This window comes from Harpegnathos saltator, unplaced genomic scaffold, assembly GCF_003227715.2.
Source record: "Harpegnathos saltator strain DR-91 unplaced genomic scaffold, Hsal_v8.6 scaffold213, whole genome shotgun sequence".
NCBI lineage: Eukaryota > Metazoa > Arthropoda > Insecta > Hymenoptera > Formicidae > Harpegnathos > Harpegnathos saltator.
The window spans coordinates 576,622-595,087 of record NW_020229999.1 but is presented as its reverse complement, the minus strand read 5'-3'; the positions used below and the strand labels follow the sequence as shown (position 1 = coordinate 595,087).

General features: G+C 47.1%; 2 protein-coding genes and 1 non-coding gene across 5 annotated transcripts in view; 1 reads left to right on the top strand and 2 right to left on the bottom strand.

The window, feature by feature from the left end:
- Window positions 1-568: 568 nt before the first annotated feature.
- TRNAF-GAA (transfer RNA phenylalanine (anticodon GAA)) lies at window positions 569-641 on the bottom strand. Its single transcript has one exon. It is a non-coding gene; the product is annotated as a tRNA-Phe (tRNA).
- A 1,654-nt stretch (window positions 642-2,295) lies between these two features.
- On the top strand, window positions 2,296-7,835 carry wmd (serine-threonine kinase receptor-associated protein wmd). The gene is made up of 5 exons (XM_011152282.3): window positions 2,296-2,636; window positions 3,495-3,793; window positions 6,297-6,526; window positions 6,723-6,859; window positions 7,016-7,835. The coding sequence occupies exons 1-5, from the start codon at window positions 2,522-2,524 to the stop codon at window positions 7,225-7,227; spliced, it is 993 nt and encodes a 330-aa protein (XP_011150584.1). The 5' UTR covers window positions 2,296-2,521; the 3' UTR covers window positions 7,228-7,835.
- Window positions 7,836-8,025: 190 nt separating this feature from the next.
- LOC105189890 (Peroxidasin) overlaps window positions 8,026-18,466 on the bottom strand; it is a 46,535-nt gene continuing 36,094 nt past the window's right edge. For all 3 annotated transcript variants that reach the window (XM_011152281.3, XM_025298274.1, XM_011152279.2), the window contains exons 5-7: window positions 12,692-13,644; window positions 9,154-11,847; window positions 8,026-8,859 (exon numbers count right to left, since the gene is read on the bottom strand). In XM_011152281.3, the coding sequence (XP_011150583.1) occupies window positions 8,593-8,859; window positions 9,154-11,847; window positions 12,692-13,644 (3,914 nt within the window). In that variant the 3' untranslated portion in view covers window positions 8,026-8,592. The remainder of the gene's footprint in view (window positions 8,860-9,153; window positions 11,848-12,691; window positions 13,645-18,466) is intronic.

Sequence of the window (18,466 nt, the reverse complement as noted above, 5' to 3'; positions counted from 1 at the left end):
CCGCCGCGTCCCTAGGCCAATCACGCGCGTCGACGGCGCCACGCGAGCATGCGCACCAATTCGCCGCCGTCTGTAGCCGAAACGGCGGATTTTTCATTCGCGCGAATCGACTAATATTCGCAGGCACTTTCAAAGTTAAAATTGAGGGATTCAGCGCGACGAGCGCACCGTTTTAATCTATTTTTCGTCAGAATCGGCGGAGATTAATCTCGAAACTGCAAATATGGCGCGCTCGAATTAATTTCCGCCCGTGTTCGCGAAACAGCGAATTGAATCACGCCTGGGAAAGCGCTGGGAGTCCTTCGTTTGAAAATTCATTTATACATTCAAAGTTGTACAACTGTCAAGTTGTAGCACGACATTTCAAAGTTAGGTATTTAACTTTGAACAAACTAAGGAAAAGAGTCCGTAAACGAAAATAGCGCGAGCATGATGAAAATAAAATAATAAATAAAATTGCGTAAAAATAATTGTTGAAAAATTATTTACAGAGCGTCTGTTGTTGCTATTATTACAATAACTACTTCTTCGTTAGAATGTTACTTGGAAAGCAAAAAAACCACCCAGCTGCCGAAACCCGGGATTGAACCGGGGACATTTAGATCTTCAGTCTAACGCTCTCCCAACTGAGCTATTTCGGCTCGTGGTAGCGACTATCGCTAATACTGTACAACCGGCACAGTTTCAATCCTGTGATTTATTAACAAATATGAAATTTCATATAAAGATAATATTATTAATAAATTATGCGAATGTTAAAACAAGAAATTTCTACTTCGCAAAAAATTAATATTGTGGCCAAAATATTATGCCAATTAATATTAACTGCGAAATTTTTGTCTCGAAATTAATTTAATTAAATTTCGATTCTTCTTACATTCTTTCGTTCAACATCTTCAAAAGTATATATTTTGAATTTAGAAAACATTAACATCAGTTACGTCAAGTTTCTAAATTTTCTCGAAAGAGACGCATTATGGTTTGTACAAAAAAGCACTGAACAGAGAAGAAATATTACTGCTTTAATAAGAAGAGCATATCCTTTTATATAATTTATTAATTTATGAGAATAATTTATGAGAGAGGATAACCTCAATTATCCAACCTCGATTATTGGTTATTGCAGAACAAATTTGTAGCGCTGTGGGTCTCATTCGAAATGCTCCTCGAGATATTTCCTCGTATCCTTCGAGGTTCGACTGATTGATAGCCAATGCACGTTGCAAAAACGCGCGTTCTATGAAATGTATTCGAGGTTACTCGGCAGGGACAGCGAAGAGAGAGAGAGAGAAAGAGAGAGAGAGAGAGAGAGAGAGAGAGAGAGAGAGAGAGAGAGAGAGATAGAGTCGTTTTAATTCATGGTCGTGACTCGAGAAGGATTCGTCTGGAAACAGCTTACAGGGCCGATACGAAAGATACTTTGTATATCGCGGTACTAAAAAGACACGATGAAAATAAAGATACACGCACACACACACGCAATAAAACGAGGAGAAAATTTTAAAGCGTAGAAAAGAATAAAAGCATACAAGTACAGAAGTACGAATCTCCGATTTTCTTTCTCTCTCCCTCTTTCACTCACTCTCTCTCTCTCTCTCTCTCTCTCTCTCTCTCTCTCTCTTTCCCCTCCTATCCGCTATTCCGCTCAATTGCGCTTTTCGTATTTCGCCGTTTCTTCTTGCTTATTGAAGCGTACGTTTCGTTTCGTCTCGCGCATGAGAAGGCTAACGGAGAATACGATTGCAAAGATCGAAAGGAAAATGCATATGTTATTTCCGTCACCTCGATCGTTTCTCGATCGTTCGATCGCTCGCAGGGGGCGAGAACACGTTCGAACATGCAACGGAAATGCGATTACATGGCGGGTATGTTATGAAAATTATACGCCTAACGCCGTGCCTGTAATTTTGCGATACCTGTTAATTTGCTTCCACGACGATTGTACCCTACCGGCTGAACACGTCGCGGCGTATTCTATCCGCGTATCCTCATATTTCCCGCGGGAATTTTCCGCTCAGAACGTCGCCAACGCCGTCGGATTCGGTCGGACGCGCGTCTTAGCAAACTCACGTCGCTCCCGTGGGGCCCGACGGAAGGAAATCCGTTTATCTCGCATATGGGGCCCCAGTCGCGCGTGTAACGATCGCGACGCTCAGCGAGGAGAGAAACGCGGCGACGAAGACGGCCGCATAAAACGGGAAAAAGAAAACGGAAGACGAAGGACATGTCGACGAGGTCGCGCTGTCGGCGTTCTCTTCCTGGCCGGAACGCACTGAACTTGGTCGCCGGTGCGCGCCGATCGACGCGCCACAGCCGTCAGTCGTGTGTCGGACGTGCAGCGTGACGGATCGCGGATGTGAGCGCAGCGTACGCGAAGGAAGAGCAATTTGGCAGTTGGCAGTCATCGCGCAACAGCTGCTTCGTACGACTCGCGCCACACCGCTCGCTCGCTCGTCATAACATCATCTTCCATCCTGACGCGTCGGAGAACAGCACCGAGAAGCGAACGCGACGAATTACCATGGCCAATTTGAGGCAAACACCGTTGACGTGCAGCGGTCACACACGGCCCGTGGTGCATCTCGCTTTTTCCGACGTCACCGAATCCGGTTATTACCTGATCTCAGCGTGCAAAGGTACGACGAGGTCGCGGTCGTGGGGCTTACTCGGACAGTCGCGTGCGTGCACCACGTCCTCTTGGTGGATTTTCCCTTTCGGTCGTTCGATCGCGACGTTCGATTCTCGATCGCCTTGGCCCAATTCCCCTCGCCGGCGGGCTCCAAGGCTCCCGTAAACTTCGAGGTTAGACACCGCGTGCTCTTGACGATTCCGCTGCTTCCGCGAGTTCGCGCGACTAACGCAGCGACGGCGGCGGCGGCGGCGGCGGCGACTTTTCGTATGAATTTTCCACGAAACTCGGACTCGCGTCGTGTGTGTTGTGTACGATGACTCGTCGATGTTTCGTCGTACTCACACGCCATCGCGCAGAAAATGATCGATCGTGTGCGGACATTATCGCGTAACTGATGACGAGAGGAACGCGCACCTTAATTAGGATTAATATTCGCGAAGAGTTTGGCGAGTAATGCAACGTATTAACGTCTTTTTTTTCATACGCATCGCATAGATATTATGACTGATCGCAATTTATGTGTTATGTTTCGTGTGGCATCGTGGACTACAGCAAACTGATTAAATGATCAAGATTTATATTCGCCATATCTTATATATATATATATATATATGTTTTGTGTAATATAAATATAAATGTTTCTATGAAACTTAAAATGTATTCTATCACTATCACATTATATCGTCTGTTACTGCAAATTATTGCATTGGCTGATATGTTATTGTTTATATTTATGAATTTCGGATATGCTTGATATATCTCCCTCCATTGATATGTTTCCTATATGTATCATACGATATGTTTAATTGATGTAAATTGCATTAAATACAAAGGAAAGCAATTTTTTTATTTTCTCTTTCAGATGGCAAACCTATGTTGCGACAAGGCGACACTGGAGACTGGATTGGTACATTTGAAGGACATAAGGGAGCGGTTTGGGGTGTAGCGTTAAATCCACAAGCTACTCGAGCTGCAACTGGAGCAGCTGACTTTAATGCTAAAGTTTGGGATGCAATTAAGGGGGAGGAAGTACATTCTTTTCAACACAATCATATAGTTAAGTCTGTCAACTTCAGTACAGACTCCAATAATCTATGTACTGCCTCCAATGAGAAACTAGTGCGCATTTATGACCTTAATAAACCAGAAGAAGCACCGCAGGTAAGTGAAGTAATATAGTTTGACAGAGATCAGATAACTGACAAAGTGTATAAAAAAGAAATGGGCCATTTAGGATAGTTTAATCAATATCCAATTTTTTCTTTTCTTTCTAAAACATTATCTATTTTATACCTCAAATTTTACTATCTCATCTTGGTCAAGAATGACAGCAACTTTATATGTTAATAATATGCAGAAAATTAAATTTCTTGTTAACATCACTTTTTGTCGACATTACAACCTATTATATTTTGAGTTGCAAAACTTGAGAGCTTTTAAATAGTGTTGAATCATACTGTCGAAAGTAAAAAATACCTCCAGCCTGCTGTTGTATCGTATTACGAGTTTAATTTTTTATCAGAAATTAGAATTATATTAGGTGTACAAATTAATTCCTTGCTTCTTTTGCAAAATTCAATATTTATTTATAAAAATACATAAGAGACTAATCAGTAAAATAATCTCCATCGTTTTCAACAATCTTAAGCCATCTATTGGGCAGCTGATAAATTCCACTGCGATAGAAACTTGGCGGTTTTGAGTCAATGAAATCATTAATGATTTTTCGGATGTCTTCCAATGTTTTTAGATGTGTATCAGTTAAATGGTGTTGAAGCAATTGAAACAAATGGTAACTTGAAGGGATCATATCTGGTGAATATGGCACATGTGGGAGAATTTCCCAACCCAATTCTAAGATGACTTTGTGGATCTCTTTTGCAGTGTAAATGTTGTCATGTTGCAAAATGACTTTTCGATATCCTTTATCAGTAAAAGGTCTCTTTCGCTCTAATTCATCGCTCAGATGGATAAGCTGTTGCTGATAGTGATTTGCATTTTCTGCCTTTTCTGGATTTACTAGTTCATAATACACTACGCCTTTAAAATCCCACCACATGCAGAGCAAAATCTTCTTAACATTGATGTTAGTCTCAGTCAATCTGCGAGTTTGATTTTTTTCCAATTTTCTGCGTTTAGGATTATTATACATGATCATCTTTTCGCTACCTGTGATAATATTGTGCAAAAAATCCTCCCTTTTCATCCTACTTAGCAAAGACACAGCAATATCATGCCGATGTTGTTTGTTATCCTGGCTCAGCATAAGAGGAATCCATCGACCTTCTTTTCGAAACTTCCCCAGTTTATTTAGTCGATAGACAATGCACGCTTGGCTAACTCCGAGTTGGAAGGCAAGTTCGTGTTTTGTTTGCGTTGGGTTTTGATCCAGTAGCTGTTGCAGTTCCTCGTCTTCAAATTTTTTATTTCGGCCGGGGCTCTCTTGGTATTTGGTAAGGGCAAAATCTCCTCTATTAAATCTCTTATACAAATCATTACAAGTCGTCTGAGTCACTGCGTTTTTACCAAGAGCATCACAAATCATTTCGACGGCTTCTGCGGCGTTCTTTTTTAGCCGAAACGCAAAAAGAATGCAATGCCGAATATGTTCATTAAAATCCATCTTGTACAACACTGTTTTTAGGTTGTGTTGCCCGACAGCCACTAACTGCTCGTGTACTTGTAGGCTGCGCGTTCCTATTTCGCTGCTAGCATTGAAAATCTATAGTATACGCGACGCAAACTATGGGACCAGTGTTGGGAATGGGTGAGGCACGCGCATGTGTAATGAAATTGGAGGGAAACCAGTAACGTACATATATGAATAGCAGTTCTGGCGGGATATTTGTAAAATGCCGAGTACGTCGCGCATGCGCATAAAATCTCACCAATTCGCATCACTGAACGGCACGGAATAGTCTGTTCTTTTTAGCTACAATAAGTTAGAGTAAGACAACTATATTCTTTTTCACTCGGACTTATCGTACTAGTTTAAGTAGTTTCTGACTGTAATTTTCGACTGTAAGTGGTTCGAAATTCAGCTGAGAGACGTTTTTAGTTCTGTAGTCTGCATTACGAGTCGCTATCTTTGATAAGAAATTAAGCATGTGATACGACACAACGAATGATCGAATATACGTACATTTATTTTTTAAATATTCTGTTGAATTTTGTTTTATTTTTTATGATTGAGACAAGTATAGTGTCTCGTATCCTGTTAATTTATTTCAACCATACATAATAATAAAATATGCATAATGTAAAAATGAATCCACTCGTGATCATTGAGTAAATAATTTGAAAATAAAAAACCACTTTCACTGTGGTCAAATGATCTTTTTACTTTCAAATTGTACGACAAATTGATCGACAGGTCGAAAGTACCTTTATTCCTAAATAAAGTACGACTTAATAATAATAATTTATTAGTAATTAAATAGTGAAGAGGTAAGAAAGTGAGTGCTCAAGATTAATCTTGAATTAAGAAGTAAGATTAGATTAAATGTTAATCAATAGTTTTCGTTACGTATACGATATAATCAATTATAAGAAATCGATACTCTCCTTTTATACATAAAATTATTTGGACGTCGATTTCTTTCCTGAATACCGCCCGTCTCTAATTTGCAACAATTGTATTTCATATAAAGTACTTTCATTTCAGATCTTCTCAGGTCACACGAGTGGTATTAGACACGTCACTTTCTTCGACAACAACTCAGCCTTAGTCACTTGCGCAGATGATAAGACATTGAGGGTATGGGACAGAAATAGTGGGCAAGAGGTGAAGAGACTAGACTTTCCTGCTATTCCAAGTTCGATGGAAGTGTCCAAGGATGGAAAAATCATCACCACTACTCATTCTAACATTGTTACATTCTGGAATAGCAAGGAGTACGTATGATATAACGACGAGATATGATATATCTCTTTTCCTTCATTATAACACTCATTCAATATTGAAATATTAACGCATGATATAAACAAGATTTTAAATATTATATATATAAGAATAATATCCAACTAATAACATGATCTTGCATATGAAAATGGTCTGTATAATCCTCCCTTGAATTCCTCCTTATCTCAGATTAACAAAGATTAAGGAGTTCACGGTGCCCACACAAGTGAACAGTGCCAGCCTGCATCCAGATTGCAGTATCTTCGTGTGCGGCGGAGAAGATTTGAAGATGTACAAATTCGACTACAGCACTGGCGCGGAAATAGGTAAGATTTGGTCTCTTACGTATGTATATAAATCTGTGATTTTCGCGTTAAGGATATAATCCTATAATTCTCTGTCTCTATTTCTCTCTCTCTCTCTCTCTCTCTCTCTCTCTCTCTCTCTCTCTCTCTCTCATCTGATAAAAACCGTGTTTTCAGAATCGTTTAAAGGACATTTCGGACCTGTTCATTGCGTCCGTTTCTCACCGGACGGTGAATTGTATGCGAGCGGATCCGAGGACGGTACACTGAGACTATGGCAGACCACGGTCGGCAAGACATATGGACTGTGGCGTTGCGTTGAGCAGACGCCTGCGATACAAGAGAACATTGCCGTGATTAACAACAAGCAGGAAGTGCCTGCCAATTAAAAGTAACAAAAAACGTCGCTACGAAGCAGACAAAAAGCTTATCGGACACACCACAGTGCGCGAACGCGTTCCCCATCCAATAATCGCCCGAGCGACACGCGGACAAGTCTCTTGGACCAAAATCGAGGAACGAACGAGTGGGAGAAACATTCGCGTCGCGGACACACTCCCTTTTTTTACGGGTCATTTTCTACAATCGGCGGTAATTGTAAATAATATAAACGGATCCTATATCGGAGCCTACTGCTGGAGAGAGTTCGCCCACTTTCGTCGCGCTATACACACACACACACACACACACACACACACACACACACATATACACATACATATATCCAGATAAGGCTAAGAAGGAGCGAGAGGACCAAATACACGCTTTTCTCTCGAAGAGAGCGCATCGTCCGAGCGCGGAGGTACGACGGACATAATCCTTATTTATATTTACGACCGACGAGAGTAAAAGAGACATAGAAAGAGAGAAACGGAGGAGAAAAAGAAACATTAACATTTATTAACATTATACAGTGTCATTATTATATAATACAAAATTAAGGTAGAGGTGTAACGTGAGAAAAAAAGACAAGTTCGGAACGAACATCTTATTCGCATTTCTTATCTCTCTTTTTTCAATCCCCCCCATCTCCTCCCCCAAACTGATGTTCGTCCGTCTAGCCGTTATCTAAACACGCGCGAGGAAGATGCTTGTATCGCTGTGCGACACAGCTACGTGCGACCGAGACGCGACATCGTGCGTTCTCGTCACCACTATTTGTTCTCCACCTGTTGTCTTCTACGCTCTACTCTTCCTCAATCACGACTTCCGCGCGTAATATCACCATCGTATATGTGTAACATGAGATGATAAATTTAATCTCGTTTATTCGCAACACCATACCCGCGACTCTCATCGTTTAGCGCGCTCGGTTTCGTTTTCGTAAAGAGAAAAAGAAAAAAAGGAAAAAAAAAACCGACCGACAATCCTCCTCCGTATCCCGTGCATCCTTCCTCGTGTCTCTCTCTTCCCCCTTCGTCGCTTTCCTCTTCGCTGATGCAATCTGGTTCTTCGTGTTCCGGTAAACCTTATACTTGCGCCTTATCACCTATATTTACACGCCGACAGGTACTATTCTGTTATCTTCCGATGAAGCGTCCCTCACGGGAAGCGTACGATATCTTCTGTTGCGTTTTCTTCGCGCACGGGTTTAATTGATCGATCAATTATTCAGCATCTGCTCGATTAATCGACCGATTAATTAAATTTGAGGATCGGATTTTTGCCGTGCAGTCTCTCTAAGTAAGGCAGTGTGTCTCCTGCGTGTTGTTTATCGGTAAGCAACGAGTTTACACTTTATTAAAGCGCGCCTTTCAGCCGATGAACTGCGACAGGTCGGGCAGCTTGAAGCCGTTGAACGAGGTCGGCGTCGGCGAGCTCCCGAGATTGTTCCGGTGCGACGAGAACCCGGGGAAGCTGTTGCTTGGCGTGGTGAACTGCTGCAGCCTCGCGGTCGTCTCCGTGGCCGCCAGCACGAAGCCGCATTGCGCGGTGCACACGTCGTCCCGCAGGATCGCTTCCCGAGAAGCCTCTCGCAGGAGTTGATTGCAGTCCGTGACTCTCAGAGAGGCACATTGCGTCTGGAAAAAACACGGGAACTGTTAGACTCTCTCTGCATGGAGTCCAATTCCAGTCTAGGATTTCAATCTCGTCGAGATTTAATCATGAAAGTTAACTTTAACTTAATTTCGGAAGTTCAACTTTGGAAGTAGTAAACTTCAGGACTCCAATCTCGGAACTTTAATCTCTCGCGCTGTCTCGTGCACTTTGCGTCATCGAAGTAAACAAAACGAGGTAACAAAAAACGAAATTGTAGATTTTGCTTGAGGAAGATTACTAGACATTATCGCGTGGTATCTGGAGAATGTACTTACACCTTCGGCGGTGCAGACGCAGCTGGTGCAAGGCGTGGGGAAGCCGGACTCGCCGACCGCGACGTTCCTCCCGCCGATCTGACAGCCGTGTCTCGTCTCCCGCCAAGCGGAGAAGTCCAGATGCGGCATCGAGTGGCAGGGTACGCGCGGGTTGAGGAAATTACTCGGCAGGTCGAAGGCCGCCCGCTGCATGTCCGTGTGGTGGTCCATGTTCTCGCACATCACCTTGGCCAGGGTGGTCTTACGGATCTCGGCCAGCTGATGCTCGGTGAAGCGGATGTTCGGGTCGTCGGTCTCGTACCAGAAACGATCGCACTTCCTCGACTGTCTGAACTGAATGGCGATGATGCAGGCAAACGTGGGCCCGACCAGGCCGCCTTGAAGAGGCCTTTCGCTCATGCCACCTGGGAATAGATCAATGTCGTCCACGGAGGCGTATATGCGCTTCATGCGAGCGATCACCTCCGGCGCCATCTCCCTCGAGAGATCCTCGAACGTGGTGGCCCTCTTGAGGTTGCAGAGCGCCCTGTAATGGTTGTATGACGGCAATCCGTGGTCCCGAGCGCGGTGGATGTTCAAGGCGATCAGGTCCACTCCGGAATGCGGTATACCGTGCTGCTCGAACAAGTGATTCGTCACCTCGCCGGTGATGAACTGATCCAACGTCTCCATCGGCGTGGCCACCAGACCGCGGATCATTTCGTCTATCATGTTTTCCTGATAGAGCATATCGGGGTTGAAGAAGCCGTCGCGCAACAGGATAGGCGGGTCGATGTTCTGATAGTTGTGGTCCATGCGCGGCAAATGTGGCCGCAGCAGCGAATGGCCGATCCTGAAGGCTGCGGTGGCGAACTCGTTGAGCACGCTGGGGTTGCAGGTGGGCGAGTACTCTTTGTAGTAGCCCTGCGGCAACAGCTTCAGGCCGTACAGGCTGACGGCGTTCCAGCCGAGGATCCTCGGCAGGAATTCGTTGTAGGTGATGTGCTGCAGCATGGCGCTGATGATACGACGGGTCTGCTGGAACAGCTTCTCGCCGTCCCAATGGAGATTCACCTGCCTCAGGCCTTCCATCACGCGATTGTGTTCACGTATCCACAGGGTGTGCATGACCGCCAACGCCGGTTGCTCGGATGCGCGGCCATCGCCGCCGATGAAGCAGTAGCCGGAGTGCGCTTTACACTCCGGATGCGTCGGCGACTGCGGCAACAGATCCTTGCCGCGCCTCGGATGCGACGTGATGTTCATGCGGCCGTTGAAGCCGCGCAGGATGTTGCAGATGCACGAGTTCTCGCCGTAGACCACCGACGCGTCCAGGAAGCCGGTGTTCTGGTTCACCTGTTCACGTGGGCCCAGGTGCTGCTGGCCCGGTAATGATCTCATGGACGGGAAGCACATGCGCGCGCCCGACGACACGTTGACGGTCGGATAATAGTGGTCACCCGGCGGCACCGGGAACGGATTACACTCCGGGTGGACGGTACGCGGCGAGTCGCACGAGCGGCAGCTGGGTATGGACTCTTGGAAGCCTTTGTGTATGGGCGTCATCGTGAGGTCGTGGTCGAGGAACTGCGCAAACTGCATGACCATGAGCGTGTAGCGATTGTGCAGGTTCGAGATGTCCGGGTGGATAACGGTGGAGACGACTCGTGGGTTCGGCAACGGAGCGCCGCTCACCGAGGTTGCTCTTGGCTTGGACACGCCGTCTTCGTAAGCGGGCGGCAGCAGGCGCGCGAAGGACGTCAGCGACTTGGCGAGCGTGGGATTGCGCAGGTTGTTGCAATGACCCGACAAGGTTCGGTAGGGCGAGGTGGGGTCGCACGGTGAGTCGTCCACCGGGCACTGCACCTCCTCGTGATTCGTCGCCTTATGCTGCGGCAGGAAGCCGGAGATGTCGACGTTCTGCAGCAGGTCGGAGAAGTCGCTGTTGGGGAAGCCCAGCACGTTCTCCGTGCTGTCGAAGATCTGCCGTCTTCGACGTCGCAGACCGTGCACGCCGTTTAGGATCTCGTTAGTCGCCAACTCGTACATGATGGACGAGTTGGCGAGCAGCAAGGCGTCTCTGTTCGCCTTGGAGAAGCTGGCGGCAGTGCCGGTGGGTGACTTCGGGTCGGCGATTCTCTGCTCCAGCCAGGCGTTGTACTCGAGCTGTTTGCGCTCGATCAGCTCCTCCTCCGCTCGCCTCACCGCCGCCGCCAACACGTCAGGACTGATGTCGGGTGTGAGCTTCGTCGTCATGGTCGCGACATGGTTCATGTGATTGTGCTGTAGAGCCGGTAACGGCAGCGGCTCCTCGATCCACGCTGTGATGTCCAGCGGCTCGTATTGCTCGCAGTTGATCTTGCTATTGAGGTACGGGTCCCGCTGAATGAACGCTTTCGGTTGGACCTTGCGGATCTCGGTGTTCGCGCAGAGGATTCCGGCGAGCGACACTTTCCTGATCTCAGCGAGCTGCGCCGCCGTCAAGCCAGACGGCGGGATGTCGTTCTCGTACCAGAAACGGTCGGACTTTCTCATCGTCACCAACTGCTTCTTCAGGAGACACTCGAACGTAGGTCCGACCGCGGCGCCGTTCACGGGAGTCTCCAAGATCCCTCCCACGAGAAGGTCCACATCCTCCAGGTGAGTGTAAATGGTGCTCAGCAGCTGCGCGTGTCCCGGTCGCATCATTCGCGCCAGGTTCGTGAAGTTCTGAATCTGCGAACAGGTTTCAAACGGTTAGTTTAGGATAATTGGTTTAGATATAAAATATAATGTGAAATGGCCATAAGCTATTGGTTTATTATTCTTATTTCTCTCCGCGTAACGTTTATGGATTTTATGATTTATATGAAGCGATTGTGTGATCATTGATGTCAGAGTGAAATTCTATATCTTGTGTGATGCGCGATCGTTGGTTGTAATGGATACGTCTTTATATTTACAAAAGAAAAATAATATCTTTCATATCTCGAGAATTAGTTAAATAATTTCAAATTTTTCGGTTACGTTCTCGGTGAAGCTAGTAGCAGATATCAAGCTACCGCCGCGTGTCACTCGCGTTACTCAACCGTCGCCAAGTTAGTTCTTGACCATCGAGTCTACCCGCCATCTTGAGATTCTTGAACAACCAGCCGGCAAAATTTCCATAGATATTGGCGAACATTTGCATTTGCTCAAATGCACTCGCATTCGCGGTGTTCTCCGGCATTAAGGAAAATCATTCCCGAGCCATCGGCCAATGAGAGGCTGAGCGCTTTTTCGATACTTCTGCGCCGGAAATTCAAAATTTCCCCCTCGAGTCATCCCGATTCATCATCATGATTCATACGATAATCGTCGATCTCGACTCGATCTCGACTCCGCGATATGATAATCGTTTTCATTTTCTCTCTCGAGAAATCCGCTCGAGCGTCCAACTGTGACTGATTTGATGTCACATTTACAGACGTTTCTAATTTCCACCGGCGCTCTCAGCGTCCCCGGAGACCTCGGTGTCTCACGGCGCGGTGATTACCGGAGTATCTCGCGTCATAAATCTACCCTTATCGCGAGTACCTACTTGGACGCTCTCTCCCAAACAGTCAGCCAAGAACTCGACGTATCCGGGTACACCGTGATCCCGCGCCATATGGACGAGTCGGGCAGCCACGTGCGGCGCGGCTGCGAGGTGGAGCCGGTTGGCCGAGGTGGCGACATGACTCTCGAGCTGCGTGTCGTTCTCACCGGCGCTCCACGTCCACGCGAGGGCGCGTAGAGCCGTGAGAGCCACAGCGTCGTAGGTGCCGGCCTCGTTCGATGACGAGTAACCGTGATGGAAGCCGTTGGCGAGCGGCGCGAGCGCCGGGTCGACGAGCGCGGCTTCCCCCAGCACCGCCGGCACGTACTCGTTCAGGGTGACGTGCTGCAGCTGCGCGACGACGATACGGCGCGCCTCCAGGAAGAGCTTCGTGTCGTCCCAGTGCACGTTCGCGGCCGCCAACCTGTCCGCCACGCGATTGTGCTCGCGTAGGAGGACTTGCCGCAGCAAATCGAGCGCGCTCGTCGGCTCGCAGACGTCGCAGACGGCCAGGTCGACTCTGCCGTCCTGGTACGTGCGCAGCTGGTGCAGCCGGTCGTCAGTGGCGCCGTAGACAGCGGAGCCGTCCAGGTAAGCCGACGCGCCGTTCATCTGCTCGCGAACCTCGAACTGGCAGCCGTGCACCGTCAGACTCGGCACCGATCGCCAGTACCTGCTGCAGCCGAACTTGTCGCCGCGCATCTCGTAGCACTCCGGATGCCGAGGAGGCCGTTGCCTGCTGTCGTTCCAGCAGCATCGGTCTCTGCGGTCCGCCGGCTGCACCGTAACGGCGATGTCGCGCAGCACCAGCTCCGACCAGAGCCCGGAGAGACTGGTGAGGCCCTCATGGCTGCCTTCCTCCGTCAAGCTGTTCAGGTGGCTGAGAACCTCCGAGACCACGTCGGCCGACGTGGGCAGGCTGTGGCTGCCCACCGATTCACGTGGCTTGGAGATGCCTGGAATGCAGACTACGTTAGAATCCCGGGGCTCGATGTGTGGTTTTATCGCGTGACCGCGAGTAATTGCTCGCACTGGTCAATTAGCGGAATATTACAATGCGAGCGGTCAAACCGTACCGCCGAGGGTTCAAGGAAAGTTTCGTCGCGAGCACTATTGACACTTATAATAAATGCATTCTTCGATACATTTCTCGAGATCAAGTTGTTGCAGAACATTTACAGCGTCTGATAAAGCATTCGGTAATAATAACGTCGACAACGAGGTGAAGATGGTGATGGGACGACGGGACACGCGAGGAAATTGTTTGAAAATAATTTACAATATTTCTTTTTCTTAAGAGGGGAATTAACATGCGGAGCAGGCCGTTTTTACGTTAAGGCTATTTTTACGAATCTTTTTAACAGAAACGATAGGATCAGTGAACCTGAAATTTTCACGGTGTGTTCATTAATGTTCAAAATATAAAGTAAATTTGTTACCATCTATGTAGAAAGTAAACTAACATAAAACTTTAAACGCGTTTATCTAGAAATACATTTTCTGAAACTATCGACACGATTACGCAAAAATTACTGAACCGAATAACTGGAAATTTTTACACAATAAACAGTGGACATGTAGTTTTCGCCTCTATCTCGAACACAGTTATATTTCATTTTATTCATTTTTTTTTAATATGATTACATGTTGAAAAAAGTTTCGATATATTTCTTTGTGCAGTCATTATTTCTCCAAATTTGGCTCTACTGCCTTCATTTTGGTACCGGCTACAAAGGCAACCGTTTATTTTATAAATCTTCCTCATTTTTGGGTCCGGAATTATATCGACAGCAAACACAGAGCTCGCAAACGGCTGACTGTATTTTTATCTATAATTACAAATTGGATCGGTTCTCAATAAAATTTATTTTATACTTTGAACACATTAATGAATACACTGTGGAAACTTCAAGTCCATCTATCTTACCGTTTCTGTTAAAAAGATTCGTAAAAATAGCCTTGGAAACGGCCTACCGCATGTAATACCTCCCTTAACGCGTAATTCCCGAATATTTCATGTCGGAAGGATTAGAGACATCGCGCAACTCCTCTCGAATATCTTTCACGGTAGACGTCGAATTTTGGTCGTAAGAGAAAATGTGTTTTCCGGGCAGGCAACTTTCGTCGTTCGATCAACCGTGCTTCTCTTCGTTTTCTGTTACTCGCCGCGGGCAGGAACGATTCCTTCTTTCGACGCGCACTACTATCGAGGCGATCACGACTCTCTCCTCGTGTAAGGGCGAGTGGCGTTAATGAGAATTAAACTACGTCCGCCTCCTAAGTACATACACGAGCGTTCGCGCCGAAAGAGAAGGAAAACACGATCTTATCTAGGAAAAGCAGGCGAGAAGAGAAGGTAGGTAGGTCTGTGCTTTTGTTTGCACATACACAGAGAGGGAGAGAGAGAGAGAGAGAGAGAGAGAGAGAGAGAACCGAGCGAACCCGACGAAGGGGAATTTACAGATTGACAACTGGAACAACCGGAGAACCGGTAACTCGCGATACGACTCGGCAGAGAAAACTGAAACGAATGGAAACAAATGTTTCCCCTCGGTTTCGGCAACGATGCAAAGTGAGTCTCTCTCTCTTTCTCGAGAGAGAGAGAGAGAGAGAGAGTGCCACCGAGCGAGCGACGTGCATCGCCCGGTCTAGAAAGTGACGACGAACTTATCGACGAACGTACGAAATGCCGGCTATCACGGGATAATTGACGGGATCACGAGTACAGCGAGCCGTAATAAAGTGGATCGTTCCCGAATAGAAAGCAGCAGCGCGCGCGCTCGCGCGAGATGTGGCACAATGGAAACCGAAGGTTCGGCATTACGCGCCGGCCACGAGGCGCGATTATACAGCATTGACGTAACGATATCGGGATTCCGACACTGGATACGTCGTTCCAGCCTCCTCCACGGCGTCCCGGATCCGAGCACGTCGGCCTGATTGAGTAAGCGAAATCTCCGTGAATGTATGTTTCTCAGTTTTGCAGAATCGATTAACTCCACGAATCCGACCGATCGACGGACGTATCCGAGCGACGTTTGAGAAATCGTCCATGTTATTTCGGCCACGTAGCACAAACCGACGGTACTGGTTTCGAAAAGCCTCTCGGACCTCTCGGAAGATTTGTACGGAGGATCGCCGAGGCGTCTAGTTACGTATGCGTCAATCCGCCCGCCGGGCGCGTGACACGCTGATGAAATATTCAAACGTTTTTTCCCTCCCTTTTCTTCTCTTTTTATTTATTTATTTTTTTTTTTTTTTTTTTTTGGTAAATACTCTACACTCCGCGCGGATCGCGCGCGAGCGGACGTGGCGCGAGCAAATTTGGTCGTCGCATCCCGCGCGCGATTCGTATGCAGAGATGCGCGATGAGTCACGCGGATGTTACCGGCGAGTGAGTGACGAGAGCCCGAAGGCGGCTCTACGTGGGGTCTCGAAAAGTGCAATGTGTGTCAAAATTCTGTGTCATGGTTACGCACAAGGCGTCGCTCTTTAATGACCACGCGGTAAGTGTTACACGACACGGCGGAGGCGCTTCTTCTTCTTCTTCTTCTTCTTCTTCTTCTTCTTCTTCTCTTTCTCCTTCATCTTCATCATCGCCATCATCATCATCATCATCGTCATCTTCCTACACGCGACAAACACAGCCTTTTAATTAACGACGCGACGCACCGAAGACAACTCCACGTCGTCGCCACGTATCGACGAGGATGACGGAGCGCGTTTGCGCGGAGGATCGGCGCTCGTTTCTCGCGCGCCCGATGAGAGATTCGTCTAACGATCCCGAGGAGGAGAAAAAGAAAAGGAAGAAGAAGATCCGCAAACACTTGAAAAACTGTTCCAACGGAACAGCTCGTCCGCGGCCTTGTTCCTAATTGCGACGGTAGACTCGCGCGCGCGAGTCATCTACGGGGACGAGCTTGGGAAGATTTCCCTTTAAATATCGCCGTTAACCTGCCGCGCGAGGCGGCATCTCACCTTTTCATTACTTCTGGTTAACACCGCGCCGCGTGCAGATGGATTTCACGTTGAGTTTCGCAATTGATTATGTCCAATATCCGTGTCTAATATTTCCTTTCAATGTTCCCCGCTGCACCTCATTCGTGTCGCGCGAATGCGCGCGCGGGCGAATCGAAGCGAATGGGAAATAATCAATCGCGAGATTCTGGATAAACTGCGGTAACTCTTCATCCGCGAGACGACGACGACGACGACGACGACGACGACGACGACGACGACGACGACGACGACGCCAGCGTCTTCTCGCACGAAAAAGCTGCAGGCGAATAATTTCAACGAACGAACTACGTTTCCGCGAATATTGCGCGCGGTGGAAATATACGTTCGACTTTCGTCGAGCGAGCGAGCAACTTCGAATGCGGCGAGTTTATTTAGTAACGAGGTGTTGGCTTTGGAATTGTTAACGCAACAGGCTGAACAATTTTCGCTCCTTGCCGCAATTAATTCAACCGCGCACCGATAGATGTAAAACGGCGAGCTTCCAGCAAATCGGTTGGCGTGAAATTTTTAGTAACGACCGTTACCGTCCGCGTGTTGTTATCCAGAATTATTTTACGAGCTTTTACCGATATTTTGCGCATTTACATAAATTTCTGAACATTATATAAGAATTCAATTAATTTCGGACATGTAATTATACATGTTTGAACGATTCTCCTCGGTTTTTACTTCTGTTCTCTCTCTCTCTCTCTCTCTCTCTCTCTCTCCTCCTCTCTCCTTCCTCTTTCCGCTCGTGTATCACGATTATGCTTCCGTTTATGAGAAGGAGCGCTTCTCTGGACGATTGTTTTGCGATCGCTTGAGCGTAATGAAAATTTACGGGAAGGCGTTCAGTGACCATCGCGGTATTTTGGGGTCAGCGCGGCGTCGAAAGGCACCGTGTGGCAACCACTGCCCAGGAGACCAGAGTCACTTTCTTCGGTCTTCTCACTTTCATATTTTCGTTCGGATTCTTTTCCCGGAGATGGGCGCCAGCAGCAGCTGCCTTTCCCTCTCTTCCTGCATGCGAGGAATATCGCCGAAAGTTCGACCGGGCGAGATTCGATAATACGGATCTTTTCTTCTTTTACTTCATTTCGCTGAATTAAGTCGCGTGAATAGCACGCACGAGAAGCACTCGCGAGAGTTAATTGGAGTTAGAAACGGCTTCGCGATATACCATCGCGATATCGATACTTCCTATACGATAATTGATGATTCCAGCAACAATAAATCTGCTCTCGCGTACATTTCCATGCGAGTTACTTCCACTTACCGTCGTAATAACGGCATTAAACGCGATTCCCGATGATTATTGTATAATTCCATTAACATAAGATAAATTTCCCGACGTTAGAAAGATCGATAAATACGAACACTTGCAATTTCGTTACGAGGAGTAAGAAAGATGTCTCTCCCGTCTCTCTAAAATTCTCACTTCTACGATAAAAGAATACAGCTCGCGATTGATCCCCTCTTTGGACAATCCGCAATTCGTAACGATCACTTAGACAATAATAATTCCCTGTGAATCAAGTCGCACAGAAATAACAAAGGTCCGAGAAATCAGCGGCGAAGTGAGCCGTCACGACGAGGAGGCGCACGAGCGCGAGACTGGGAAAAGGATTTTTCTCTCCGGAAAAACAAACGGGAGACGAGAGAGAGAGAGAGAGAGAGAGAGAGAGAGAGGTGGAGACGAGAGAACACGGTGTAACGGTGTGTTACGCGGTGCGAGCACGTAACGGCCGATACAAACGATCGGATCGCAGGTAGAATTCT